This window comes from Salvelinus alpinus, chromosome 3 (assembly GCF_045679555.1).
Source record: "Salvelinus alpinus chromosome 3, SLU_Salpinus.1, whole genome shotgun sequence".
Classification (NCBI taxonomy): Eukaryota; Metazoa; Chordata; class Actinopteri; order Salmoniformes; family Salmonidae; genus Salvelinus; species Salvelinus alpinus.
This window is the reverse complement of record NC_092088.1, coordinates 38,707,769-38,720,875: the sequence shown is the minus strand read 5'-3', so window position 1 is coordinate 38,720,875 and position 13,107 is coordinate 38,707,769. Positions and strand designations below refer to the sequence as shown.

Genomic DNA, 13,107 nt, shown 5'->3' with positions numbered 1-13,107 from the left:
ATCGCCGTGTCTCCAGCTCGCATAGCTACTCACTGGACCCTATGATCACTCGGCTACATACGCCTCTACCTAATGTCAATATGCCTTGTCTATTGCTGTTTTGGTTAGTGATTATTGTCCTATTTCACTGCAGAGCCTCCAGCCCTGCTCAATATTCCTTAGCTAGACCTTTTGTTCCAACCCCCACACGTGGTGACCTCACCTGGCTTAATCAATCAAATGTATTTATTTATAAAGCCCTTCTTATATCAGCTGATGTCACAAAGTGCTGTACAGAAACCTAGCCTAAAACCCCAAACAGCAAGCAATGCAGGTGTAGAAGCACGGTGGCTAGGAAAAACTCCCTAGAAAAGCCAGAACCTAGGAAGAAACAGGCTATGAGAGGTGGCCAGCTTCAATGGTGCCTAAAGAGACAAAACATCTCTCATCGTAACTCTATACCTAGGTTTACCTCCTTTGTATTCACATCCTGCAATACCATTGTCTGTACATTATGCCTTGAATCTATTCTTCAGCGCCCAGAAACCTGCTCCTTTCACTCTCTGTTCCGAGCGCACTAGACGACCAGTTCTTATAGCCTTTAGCCGTACCCTTATCCTACTCCTCTCGTAATGTAGAGGCTAACCCAGGCCCTGCAGCCCCTAGCTTCACTCCCAATCCCCAGGCGCTCTCATTTGTTGACTTCTATAACCGTAAAAGCCTTGGTTTCATGCATGTTAACATTAGAAGCCTCCTTTATAAGTTTGTTTTATTCACTGCTTTAGCACACTCCGCCAACCCGGATGTCCTAGCAGTGTCTGAATCCTGAAATTTCCATCCCCAACTATAACATTTTCCGACAAGGTAGAACTGCCAAAGGGGGCGGAGTTGCAATCTACTGCAGAGATACCCTGCAGAGTTCTGTCATACTATCCAAGTCTGTGCCCAAACAATTCGAGCTTCTACTTTTAAAAATCCACCTTTCCAGAAACAACTCTCTCACCGTTGCCGCTTGTTATAGACCCCCTTCAGCCCCCAGCTGTGCCCTGGGCACCATTTGTGAATTGATTTCCCCCCATCCATCTTCAGAGTTCGTACTGTTAGGTGACCTAAACTGGGACATTCTTAACACCCTGGCCGTCCTACAATCTAAGCTAGATGCCCTCAATCTCACACAAATTATCAAGGAACCTACCAGGTACAACCCTAAATCCGTAACCATGGGCACCCTCATAGATATCATCCTGACCAACTTGCCCTCTAAATACACCTCTGCTGTCTTCAACCAGGATCTCAGCGATCATTACCTCATTGCCTGGGTGCGTAATGGGTCCGTGGTCAAACAACCAACCCTCATCACTGTCAAACGCTCCCTAAAACACTTCAGCGAGCAGGCCTTTCTAATCGACCTGGCCCGGGTATCCTGGAAGGATATTGACGTCATCCCGTCAGTAGAGAATGTCTGGTCGCTCTTTAAAAGTGCTTTCCTCACCATCTTAAGCAAAAAATGTAGAACTAAGAACAGATATAGCCATTGGTTCACCCCAGACTTGACTGCCCTTGACCAGCACAAAAACATCCTGTGGCCTTCTGCATTAGCATCGAATAGCCCCCGCGATATGCAACTTTTCAGGGAAGTCAGGAACAAATAGTCAGTTAGGAAAGCTAAAGCTAGGTTTTCAAACAGAAATTTGCATCCTATAGCACTATTTCCAAAAAGCTTTGGGACACTGTAAAGTCCATGGCGAATAAGAGCACCTCCTCCCATCTGCCCCCTGCACTGAGGATAGGAAACATTGTCACCACCGATAAATCTACGATAATTGATCATTTCAATAAGCATTTTTCTACGGCTGGCCATGCTTTCCACCTGGCTACCCCTACCCCGGCCAACATCTCATTATCCGCCCAAAAAATTTCAACCCCTATTACTAGCCTATTCAACCTCTCTTTCGTATCATCTGAGATCCCCAAAGATTGTAAAGCTGCCGCGGTCATCCCCGTCTTCAAAGGGGGAGACACTGTAGACTCAAACTGTTAGACCTATATCCATCCTGCCCTGCCTTTCTAAAATCTTCAAAAGCCAAGTTAACAAACAGATCACTGACCATTTCGAATCCCACCGTACCTTCTCCACTATGCAATCTGGTTTCCGAGCTGGTCATGGGTGCACATCAGCCACGATCAAGGTCCTAAACGATATAACCGCCATCAATAAAAGACAGTACTGTGCAGCCGTCTTCATCGACCTGGCCAAGGCTTCGACTGTCAATCACAGCATTCTTATCGGCAGACTCGATAGCCTTGGCTTCTCAAATGACTGCCTCGCCTGGTTCACCAACTACTTCCCAGATAGAGTTCAGTGTGTCAAATCGGAGGGCCTGTTGTACGGACCTCTGGCAGTCTCTATGGGGGTGCCACAGGGTTCAATTCTCGGACCCACTCTTTTCTCTGTATATATCAATGATGTCGCTCTTGCTGCTGGTGATTCTCTGATCCACCTCTACGCAGACGACACCATTCTGTATACATCTGGCCCTTCTTTGGACACTGTGCTAACAAACTTCAATGCCATACAACACTCCTTCCGAGGCCTCCAACTGCTTTTAAATGCAAGTAAAACTAAGTGCATGCTCTTCAACCGATTGCTGACCGCACACTCCCGCCCGACTAGCATCACTACTCTGGACGGTTCTGACTTAGAATATGTGGACAACTACAAATACCAAGGTGTCTGGTTAGACTGTAAACTCTCCTTCCAGACTCACATCAAACATCTCCAATCCAAAATTAAATCTAGAATCGGCTTCCTATTTCGCAACAAAGCCTCCTTCACAAATGCTGCCAAACATACCCTCGTAAAACTGACTATCCTACCGATCCTCGACTTCGGCGATGTCATTTACAAAATAGCCTCCGACATTAACTCAGCAAATTGGATGTAGTCTATCACAGTGCCATCCGTTTTGTCACCAAAGCCCCATATACTACTGCAACCTGTATGCTCTCGTCGGCTGGCCCTCGCTACATATTCGTGGCCAAACCCACTGGCTCCAGGTAATCTAGTCTATGCTACGTAAAGCCCCACCGTATCTCAGCTCACTGGTCACCATAGCAACACCCACCCGTAGCACGCGCTCCAGCAGGTATACTTCACTGGTCACCCCCTAAGCCAACACTTCCTTTGGCCGCCTTTCCTTCCGGTTCTCTGCTGCCAATGACTGGAACTAATTGCAAAAATCACTGAAGCTGGAGTCTTAAATCCCCCTCTCTAACTTCAAGCATCAGCTGTCAGAGCAGCTTACCGATCACTGTACCTGTACACAGCCAATCTGTAAATAGCACACCCAACTACCTCATCCCCATATTGTTACTTATCCTCTTGCTCTTTTGCACCCCATTATCTCTACTTGCACATCATCATCTGCACATTTATCACTCCAGTGTTAATGCTAAATTGTAATTATTTCGTCTCCATGGCCTATCTATTGCCTTTACCTCCCTACTCTTCTACATTTGCACACACTGTACATAGATTTTCATATTGTGTTATTGACTGTACGTTTGTTTATGTGTAACTCTGTTGTTTTTGTCGCACTGCTTTGCTTTATCTTGGCATGGTCGCAGTTTAAATGAGAACTTGTTCTCAACTGGCCTACCTGGTTAAATAAAGGTGAAATAAAAAATAAATAAGAAATTGTGATCACTGCATCCAATGGATATGGATACAGCTTTAGAACAAAGTTCTACAGTATTAGTAAAAATGTGATTGATAGATGTGTATTATCTTGTTCCTATAGTGTTTGTAAACACCCTGGTAGATTGAATGATCATGCTATTTAATCTGCTTCTTCATATACCTCACCTGTCAGGTGGATGGATCATGTTGGCAAAAGACAAAATGCTCACTAACAGGAATGTAAATACATTTGTGCAAAATATTTTAGAGAAGGCCTCCCGAGTGGTGCAGCGGTCTAAGACACTGCATCGCAGTGCTTGAGGAGTCACAACAGACCAGGGTTCAATCCGGCCGCGACCGGGAGACCCATGAGGTGGCGCACAATTGACCCAGTGTCGTCCGGGTTAGGGGAGGGTTTGGCCGGGATGTCCTTGTCCCATCGCACTCTAGCGACACCTGTGGCGGGCCGGGCGCATGCACGCTGACACGGTCACCAGTTGTATGGTGCGTCGTCCGATACATTGCTGCGGCTGGCTTCCGGGTTAAGCGAGCAGTGTGACTTGGCAGGGTCGTGTTTTGGAGAAAGCATGGCTCTCGACCTTCACCTCTCCCGAGTCCGTACAGGAGTTGCAGCGATAGGACAAGACTAACTACCACTTGGATATCACGAAATTGGTGAGGAAATGGGCTAAAAAGTCAAAAGACCATTAAAACTCATGGTACGCTTATTCAGTGCTCTGGTCTCCATTAAAAACAAATATCAAAGCAGGTTGGATGTGACAGGAGAGATGAGGTGCGCACTGTCAACCTCCCCCCTTGACTTTGAGAAGATCCGACGCGACATGCATCAAGCACACCCATGTCATTAGTGGCGGTGAGATAAGACAAGCAATGTCAGACTAATTTGAAATTGACTGTCATAGCCCCACATTAAAAGTATATGATTGTGAGTTGAGAATACAAATCAGAAATACTGTTAGAATGTTTTCCAATTAACTGCCACATTAAAACGTTTGCAATGCTGACCACAGAGACACATCATTGGTGACCAGGGACAGTTTTTCCAAACCATCAAATGATTTAGGCTAGTCTACCCAACCCTCTGAATCATGTTCCATATTATTTCTGCAGGTTAGTCCTGTGACGTGAACAAGACAGTTCCGCAAATCCAACCTACTTCTTCCTGTTGGCAGTTCCTTAAACATCAAACACAGAACTAGGAAACCAAAGGCTTAGAATTGTTCGTTGTGACTTTACAGCCTATGTGTTTATACATGTGGGTTTGAGAGCAGAGAAGACAAATGTCATATTTAACAGTTGGACAAAAAGTTATATCGTATTAGGCTTAATGTTCTGAAACTTCCTTGAAAGGCAGCAAAAACATTATTTAGTTAGATTAGTTGGTGATACTTACTCAGTTTTCATTCTCTCCTTGTTATCAAAAATCTCATTGAGATTGATGGTACTCTGGCCCAGGAATTTATCCATCCCCACCAGGGACCTGTGCATCACGATGAGGCATAGTTCGTAGATTTCTGGGTTGCCCTCCAGAAGCAGACCTGGCAGTTCAAAGGAGGCTTCTTCTCTCCACACTGGGCTGAGTGTTTTCTCTGCCACAGATGTCGAGTACTTCTCCTTTCCCAGCTGAATGATAGTGTAGGCATCGTTGGTGCCATTCTTACTCTTAGCTTGTAGGTCAGTTGCTTGAAGAACAGTGGCTTGGACATGAGTCGGGAACCACTTTTGGGACTGCTCTACTAGTGACATGATCAGCTCTGTTTATGTGTGGTTAGCAAAACAAATGTATGTGGAGGTGAATTTACCTTAAAGTGACGACAGAGCATGCAAACAGTAACAACTTATTTCTTAGTACATGATGTTCATGTAGATTGGTGATTTGTAGGTAAAGACAACTTAAAGTGCTTATTGGTCATATATTTTTTATATGTACAGCTAGTAGCACATCTCAAAAGTTAGCAACTAACTAATTACTTCAGTCCATTTTACACACTTGTCTTTTGTGATTATCATATCACAAATGTCCAAGCCACTGTTGTTAAGCAAGTCACCTGAAAGCAACATGGGAGAGAAGAGTACATTGTAAGCAGTTGGGCAGGTTGACTAACGTATGTAATACAGATGTGCTATCTATGATTCAAGTTAAACAGACCAACTAACGAGCAAGCTAAACAGCTGACACCAATAACCATTGCTAGTTTGGTTGAAGGATTAGCTAGCTATTTAGCTATACAGCAAAAATAGCGTGTTTTTCAGTTCTGTTGCGTTTGCCATATTGTGACAGACCAATCGGTATTCTTATACAATAATAACGTGTTGCAAAGTAGTAGCATTGATTACTAGCTGTACAGTAGATTGGACAGCTGATTATGTTAGCTAACTAAACAAGCTTGCTCAATACTGTACCTCGTCATTTTCTCCAAACTTGCGACATTTTGCCATCATGTAAATCCATTCGATTGTTTAACATATTTCACAAATAAACTTCAACATTATTTATTGGAGGTAGATTTCGTGATGTTACAGCCTGCTAGTTGTACCAACCAAAAACTCTAATTTCCTTAGCCAACTACATCCGCAACAGTCACAGGTGAAAGTTCAAGCTCCTCCTCTGTTGCCGTAGAAACAAACGGGGTTACAGGAGCATGTTCATAGTTGTACATGCCCTAGGTTTATTTTTATTTCTATTTATTTAATTAGGCGAGTCAGTTAAAAATACATTATTATTTACTATGACTGCCTACCCCGGGAAAAACCAGACAACGCTGGGCCAATTGTGCGCCGCCCTATGGGACTCCCAATCACGGCCGGATGTGATGCAGCCTGGATTCGAACCAGGAACCGCAGTGACACTGAAATGCAGTGCCTTAGACCACTAGGTGCGCCACTAGGTACATAGCCACTAGGTACAGAAAGGAGCCAAGACTGTGGAAGAAGAATGTGCCTTTTCGAAAAAGCAGGAAACATATGTCCATGTGATTCTAATGTCGGTGATACAGTTTTCTCGATTTGGAGAGAGTTGGTGCATGCCGAAAATGGAAAATGCATGAAAAAGTGTTTCATTAGAGTGGTGAATCCAATCATATCGTAACTAACAGTAATTAATTAAAACAAGGAAGTAATAATGAAACAATGGAAAGTATGTGTCTATGATTTACAGCCCCAATAATCTGGTTTCCACTAGTTATCATAGCCACAAAGTCATAAACCCTGCCTTCTACAATTTCTCAGATGATGAACTTTACCCTAACCACACGGCTAAATGTATTAAGGTTAGGGTTAAGGTTAGGGTAAGGTTTCAAATCAGAGAAATTGTAGAAAGCGGAGTTTATGACTTTGTGGCTGTGGTTGTGACGACCCAAATCTCTACAATGTATGGTTGTTTACGACCACAAATAACAATAAGAGTAGCGACCCTGTGTTTATAAACGTGGATATAGACTTTGCAACTTCTGCATGATGTTGTGGCACAGTCGATGCCACACAGGACTACGGGCCATAAGGTTGAGAGTTCGCTGACCAACACAGACAAAGTCCCTCTCTCAGTCTGTTTCATAGCACTACGATCAGAGCCAACTGCAGACAATGATCAACTAAGGGAATAATCAGATTTTCAATATTTTGATGTCAAATTTATAATTATGTAAAATATATGCAACAAATGTTCCACCAACAGGTGTCTGTGCCAATGCAACACAAAACTAATAAACACTTCAATATTAGACGATATTAGACTATAGACTATCAATATTAGATTATAGACTATGTCAATCTCGACAAACAGAAAATACATCCCTCTCTACCTTGAAGGCGTGGCTTGATAATCTCCAAATGTCATTAAACTTTTTGGTGTTTTGTAACAGATGTCTCTTTCCATTCATCAATTGACAATAGCACAGTTTGGATTGATTGTTTGATTTTATTTGTCAGTAAAAAAAATACATATACACACAAAGATTTTTTTAAAGTGACCAGGATTGCACAATTAAGTCGGGGATTTATTTCCATTGTAGTCCCTATTTTTTTCACATAAATACATATACAATTACATACACTACATTACCAAAAGTATGTGGACATCTCATTCCAAAATCATGGGCATTAATATTGAATTGGTCCCCCCTCTGCTGCTATAACAGCCTCCACTCTTCTGGGAAGGCTTTCTACTAGATGTTGGAACACTGTGGTGGGGATTTGCTTCCATTCAGCCACAAGAGCAATAGTGAGGTCGAGCAGCCGGCGTTCCAATTCATCCCAAAAGTTTTCGATGTGGTTGAGGTCAGGTCTCTGTGCAGGGCAGTCAAGGTCTTCCACACCAATCTCAACAAACCATTTCTGTATGGACCTCGCTTTGGCCGCGGGGATATTGTCATGCTGAAACAGGAAAGGGCCTTACCCAAATTGTTGCCACAAAGTCGGAAGCACAGAATCGTCTAGAATGACATTGAATGCTGTAGCATTAAGATTTCCCTTCACTGGAACTAAGGGGCCTAGCCCGAACCATGGAAAACAGCCCCAGACCATTATTCCTCCTCCACCAAACTTTACAGTTGGCGCTATGCACTGGGGCAGGGAGCTTTACACCACTCCAGCGGACGCTTGGAATTGTGCATGGTGATCTTAGGCTTGTGTGCATTGCTCGACCATGGAAACCCATTTCATGAAGCGCCCAACGAACAGTTCTTCTGCTGACGTTGTTTCCAGAGACAGTTTGGAACTGCAACCGAGGACAGACGATTTTTATGTGCAAAGCACTTCAGCACTCGGCAGTCTCGTTCTGTGTGCTTGTGTGGCTTATCACTTCGCGGCTGAGCCATTGTTGCTCCTAGATGTTTCCACTACACAATAACAGTGCTTACAGTTGACAGCGGCAGCTCTATCAGGGCAGAAATTTTACTACCTGACTTGTTGGAAAGGTGACATCCTATGATGCTGCCACATTAAAAGTCACTGAGCTCTTCAGTAATGCCATTTTACTGCCAATGTTTGTCTATGGAGATTGCATGGCGGTGTTCTTGATTTTATACACGTGTCAGCAACGGGTGTGGCTGAAATAGCCGAATCCACTCATTTGAAGGCGTGTCCACATACTTTTGTGTATATAGTGTAGATACAGACACATTACAGAGACAGAGACAAAAAAAAATATCAACCTCCAGATGAGTATGAGGGGGGAGTTCAAGTACAATTCTTACAAGCTTGTTTGGCTGGTGGCTTATTCTTTAGATATTTGGGGCTGCTGGTGAACCATGATGTGCAGGCATAATCAAAGTGACACTGGACTAGCACATTTGCCAGTCTTTAGGGTGTCTATAGCTAGGTTTCCATCCAATTGGTGACAGATTGGTGAATGATTGGTGAATTCTTCATGAATTCTTCATAAAAACAAAATGACATTTCCTTTAGGAAATGTTCCGCCGGACAACATGACGGGGACGATTTTAATTTACCGTACATTTGAGAACTTTAATGGACATCCATATGAGTTAAGATTCAACCTGGCGCAGCTAGCGCCATCAATAAACGAGGGATGTTAGCAAAATGAGCCACATTTACTTGTCCTTAAAAAGCCTATGAGAATATACAAAAACACTACTCCTTGTATTTCGATGTGTAGCATATGCAAAACTTTATAGACTATTTTTAGGCTACTTTCCAAAACAAAAATTTGTCCACCTCACGGTTCAGCTGTCAGAGATTTGAGCACTTAATATATCATGGAATTGCATGCAAATGCCTGTAGGCATAGGTGTCCACTGTATAATATTCATATTTGAATATGTTAATTGCGGTAAAAAAAAAATATATAATAGTTTTATTGTGTTACTTTTTATTGAATTTTTTACTTTATTTTATTTAGTAAATATTTATATATAAAGGAAAAGCAGCTTAGGCTTAAACCCAGAGAGATAGAAATGTGTCGGTGGGATGCTACGACACCGACATTTATTTATGTCAGATGGCTACTGCGTCTGCTATACAGATATAGACGTACAGAATGAGGGTAATTCGTTCATTTCCGATCCAAATATTTTGTTTAAAGATAAGCATTATTTTGTTAGATTACAGGACTAACTCTGGTAGGCCTGAAACAGTCTTCCTCACCTCAAGTTCAATTGTCGGAGTCAGCTGGAGCGCCGGGGCACACTGCCTTCACATCATAGGCCTGCAGTAGCTAAAGCTTAATAATAGCCACACCACAACAAACCTTCACAAACGTTTCTAAACTTTATTAGGGTAATATCAAAAGTAAGTCAAGCCATTGTTTATAGGGAAAATGGGAGCAGAAGAGTGAAAGTACACAATAAAATACACCCTCCCCAAAACAAAACAAAAAAATTGACAACCCTCTCCTATTTTGGACCACCTCTCCCCACAGTAAATATTGATCTGTCCCTAAGTGAACTAAATGACTATCGCCCTGTAGCACTCACTTCTGTCATCATGAAGTGCATTTTTTTTCTCGGCCTGTTCAATTGGGTCCTGGACTTCCTGACGGGCTGACACCAGGTGGTGAAGGTAGGCAACATCACCTCCGTTACGCTGATCCTCAACACGGGGGCCCCACAAGGGTGTGTGCTCAGCCCCCTTGTGTACTCCCTGTTCACCCATGACTGCGTGGCCACACACATCAAGTTTGCAGATGACACAACAGGGACAGGCCTGATTACCAACAATGATGAAACAGTATACTGGGAGGAGTTGAGGACCCTGGCGGAGTGGTGTCAGGAAAATAACCTCTCCCTCAATGGCAACAAAACTGAGTAGCTGATCGTGGACCTCAGGAGACAGCAGAGAGAGCATACCCCCCACCACATCGACGGGGGCACAGTGAAGAGGATGAAAAGCTTTAAGTTCCTCTGCGTACACATCACTGACAACCTGAAATGGTTCATCCACACCGTCAGGAGGCTGAAGAAGGCTGAAGAAATTCGCCCCTAAGACCCTCACAAACTTATACAGATTGAGAGCATCCTGTCGGGCTGAATCACATCCTGGTACGGCAATTGCCCTGTCTGCAAACGCAGGGCTCTCCAGAGGGTGGTGCAGTCAGCCCATCCACAGGGGGCACACTGCCTGCCTTCCAGAACATCTACAGCACCCGGTGTAACAGGCAAGTCAAGAAGATCATCAAGGACATCAGCCACCCGGGCCACATCCTGTTCAACCCACTACCATCTAAAGGCGGTGTCAGTACAGGTGCATCAAAGTTTGGGCCGAGAGACTGAAAAACAGCTTCTATCTCCAGGCCATCAGACTCTTAAATAGTCACGGCTAGCCGGCTTCCACCCAGTACCCTGCCCTGAACTTTAGTTACTGTTACTAGCCGGCTACCATCCGTACTCTACCCTACACCTTAGAGACTGCTGCCTTATGTACATATTCACTTTAATGTTTACATGCTTGGAGGTGTCTCTAAGCAGAATAGAAAGAGGAGTGGGAGGACCCGGTGCACAACTGAGCTTAGAGGACAATTACATTAGTCTCAACTTCAACAGTGAAGAGGTGACTCCTGGAGAGAGGAACTCTGCCTAGAAGGCCAGCATCCCAAGTCACCTCTTCACTGTTGACATTGAGACTGGTGTTTTGCGGGTACTATTTAATGAAGCTGCCAGTTGAGGACTTGTGAGGCGTCTGTTTCTCAAACTAGATACTCTAATGTACTTGTCCTCTTGCTCAGTTGTGCACTGGGGCTTCCCACTCTCTTTCTATTCTGGTTGGAGCCAGTTTGCGCTGTTCTGTGAAGGGAGTAGTACACAGCGCTGTACGAGATCTTTAGTTTCTTGGAAATTTCTCGCGTGGAATAGCCTTCATTTCTCAGAACAAGCATAGACTGATGAGTTTCAGAAGAGTTCTTTGTTTCTGGCCATTTTGAGCCTGTAATCATACTCACAAATGCTGATGCTTTAGATACTCAACTAGTATTAAGAAGGCCAGTTTTATTGCTTATTTAATCAGAAAAACAGTTTTCAGCTGTGCTAACATAATTGCAAAATGGTTATCTAATGATCAATTAGCCTTTTAAAATGATAAACTTGGATTAGCTAACACAACGTGCCATTGGAACACAGGAGTGATGGTTGCTGATAATAGGCCTCTGTACACCTATGTAGATATTCCATTAAAAGAATCTGCCATTTCCAGCTACAATAATCAGTAACAACCTTAACAATGTCTACACTGTATTTCTGATCAATTTTATGTTATTTTAATGTACAAAAAAATAGCTTTTCTTTCAAAAACAAGGACATTTCTAAGTGACCCCAAACTTTTGAACGGTAGTGTGTGTTTACATGAATTCTGATTATTTCCAGGGATACATGAAATATATGTATATATCTTTGTTAGAAAGAATGCTATAGTTCCCTTGATGTTGTGGCTCCTGAGTGGCGCAGCGGTCTAAGCACTGCATTTCAGTGCAAGAGGTATCACTACAGTCCCTGGTTCAAATCCAGGCTGAATCACATCCAGCTGTGAATAGTTGCACACAATTGGCCTTGGTTTGGCTGGGGTACGTCATCATTGTAAATAAGAATTTGTTATTAACTGTCTTGCCTAGTTAAATAAAAGGTAATATAACCCAAAAAACATATAGTGATGCTGAATGTAAAAAATAGCTCAACATACCTCACTCTCCCCTACGTCTTAACCAAATGCACCTGCCTATGTTGGTTTTATCGTTCTGTCATGAACAGTGCAGTATGCACAGTCCCAGAGATGGAGCTGGGCCATCCATCACAGTGAGATTATGACTCTTATCTAGAGTTCATCTTTAAATGAAATGCTATGGCTTAGTGAAATATTAGGCTGTATTAAACATGCTTCAGGCCGCTTTAAATAAGAAGGTACCTTTTCCCCCTGCCATTTTGTGTCAAGTCTGACTGCAAACACCAGAAAACAAAAGGGGAACCATTGGAGTAAAATGTAAGAATGACAGGGTGAGGAATTGTGTGAAGTAGGCTACTTATTGTGTAAAAAAAAGCTAGCAGAAGACCATACACTATAAAGATATAATGTTACACATAGTATAAGAAATAAATGTTTCTGGGACCAATAAGATACTTGAATTACCAACCAGCTGCTTTCCTTCTTCTCTTCAGCCTATATGTTCATGGTTGCTTCAAGTGTATTTTTATATATTGTGTTGTCAGGATGTATACAGTGAAATAGCATGATTTTGCATCCATTGGTATACACTGCCACAGTCATGACGCAGATCCTTAAAGGCCCAGTGCAGTCCAAAACTAGATTGTCCTCTGTTTTATATGCATTTCCAGACAATGTGGTTGGAATAATACTGTGAAATTAAGAAAAACGATGATAATGCCATTTTAATGTAAGAGCTGTTTGAAAAGACTGCCTGAAATGTCAGCCTGTTTTGGTGAGACCAATAAGAAAGAGAGTTCCAAACCTCTGCCAAAAACAGCTCG

The 13,107-nt window shown here is 43.0% G+C and overlaps 1 protein-coding gene across 1 annotated transcript in view; it reads right to left on the bottom strand.

The window, feature by feature from the left end:
- LOC139570673 (rab11 family-interacting protein 2-like) overlaps positions 1-6,264 on the bottom strand; it is a 30,060-nt gene extending 23,796 nt beyond the window's left edge. The window contains exons 1-2 of the mRNA XM_071392754.1: positions 6,083-6,264; positions 5,073-5,727 (exon numbers count right to left, since the gene is read on the bottom strand). Coding sequence (XP_071248855.1) covers positions 5,073-5,425 — 353 coding nt within the window. The 5' untranslated portion in view covers positions 5,426-5,727; positions 6,083-6,264. The remainder of the gene's footprint in view (positions 1-5,072; positions 5,728-6,082) is intronic.
- Positions 6,265-13,107: the final 6,843 nt, after the last annotated feature.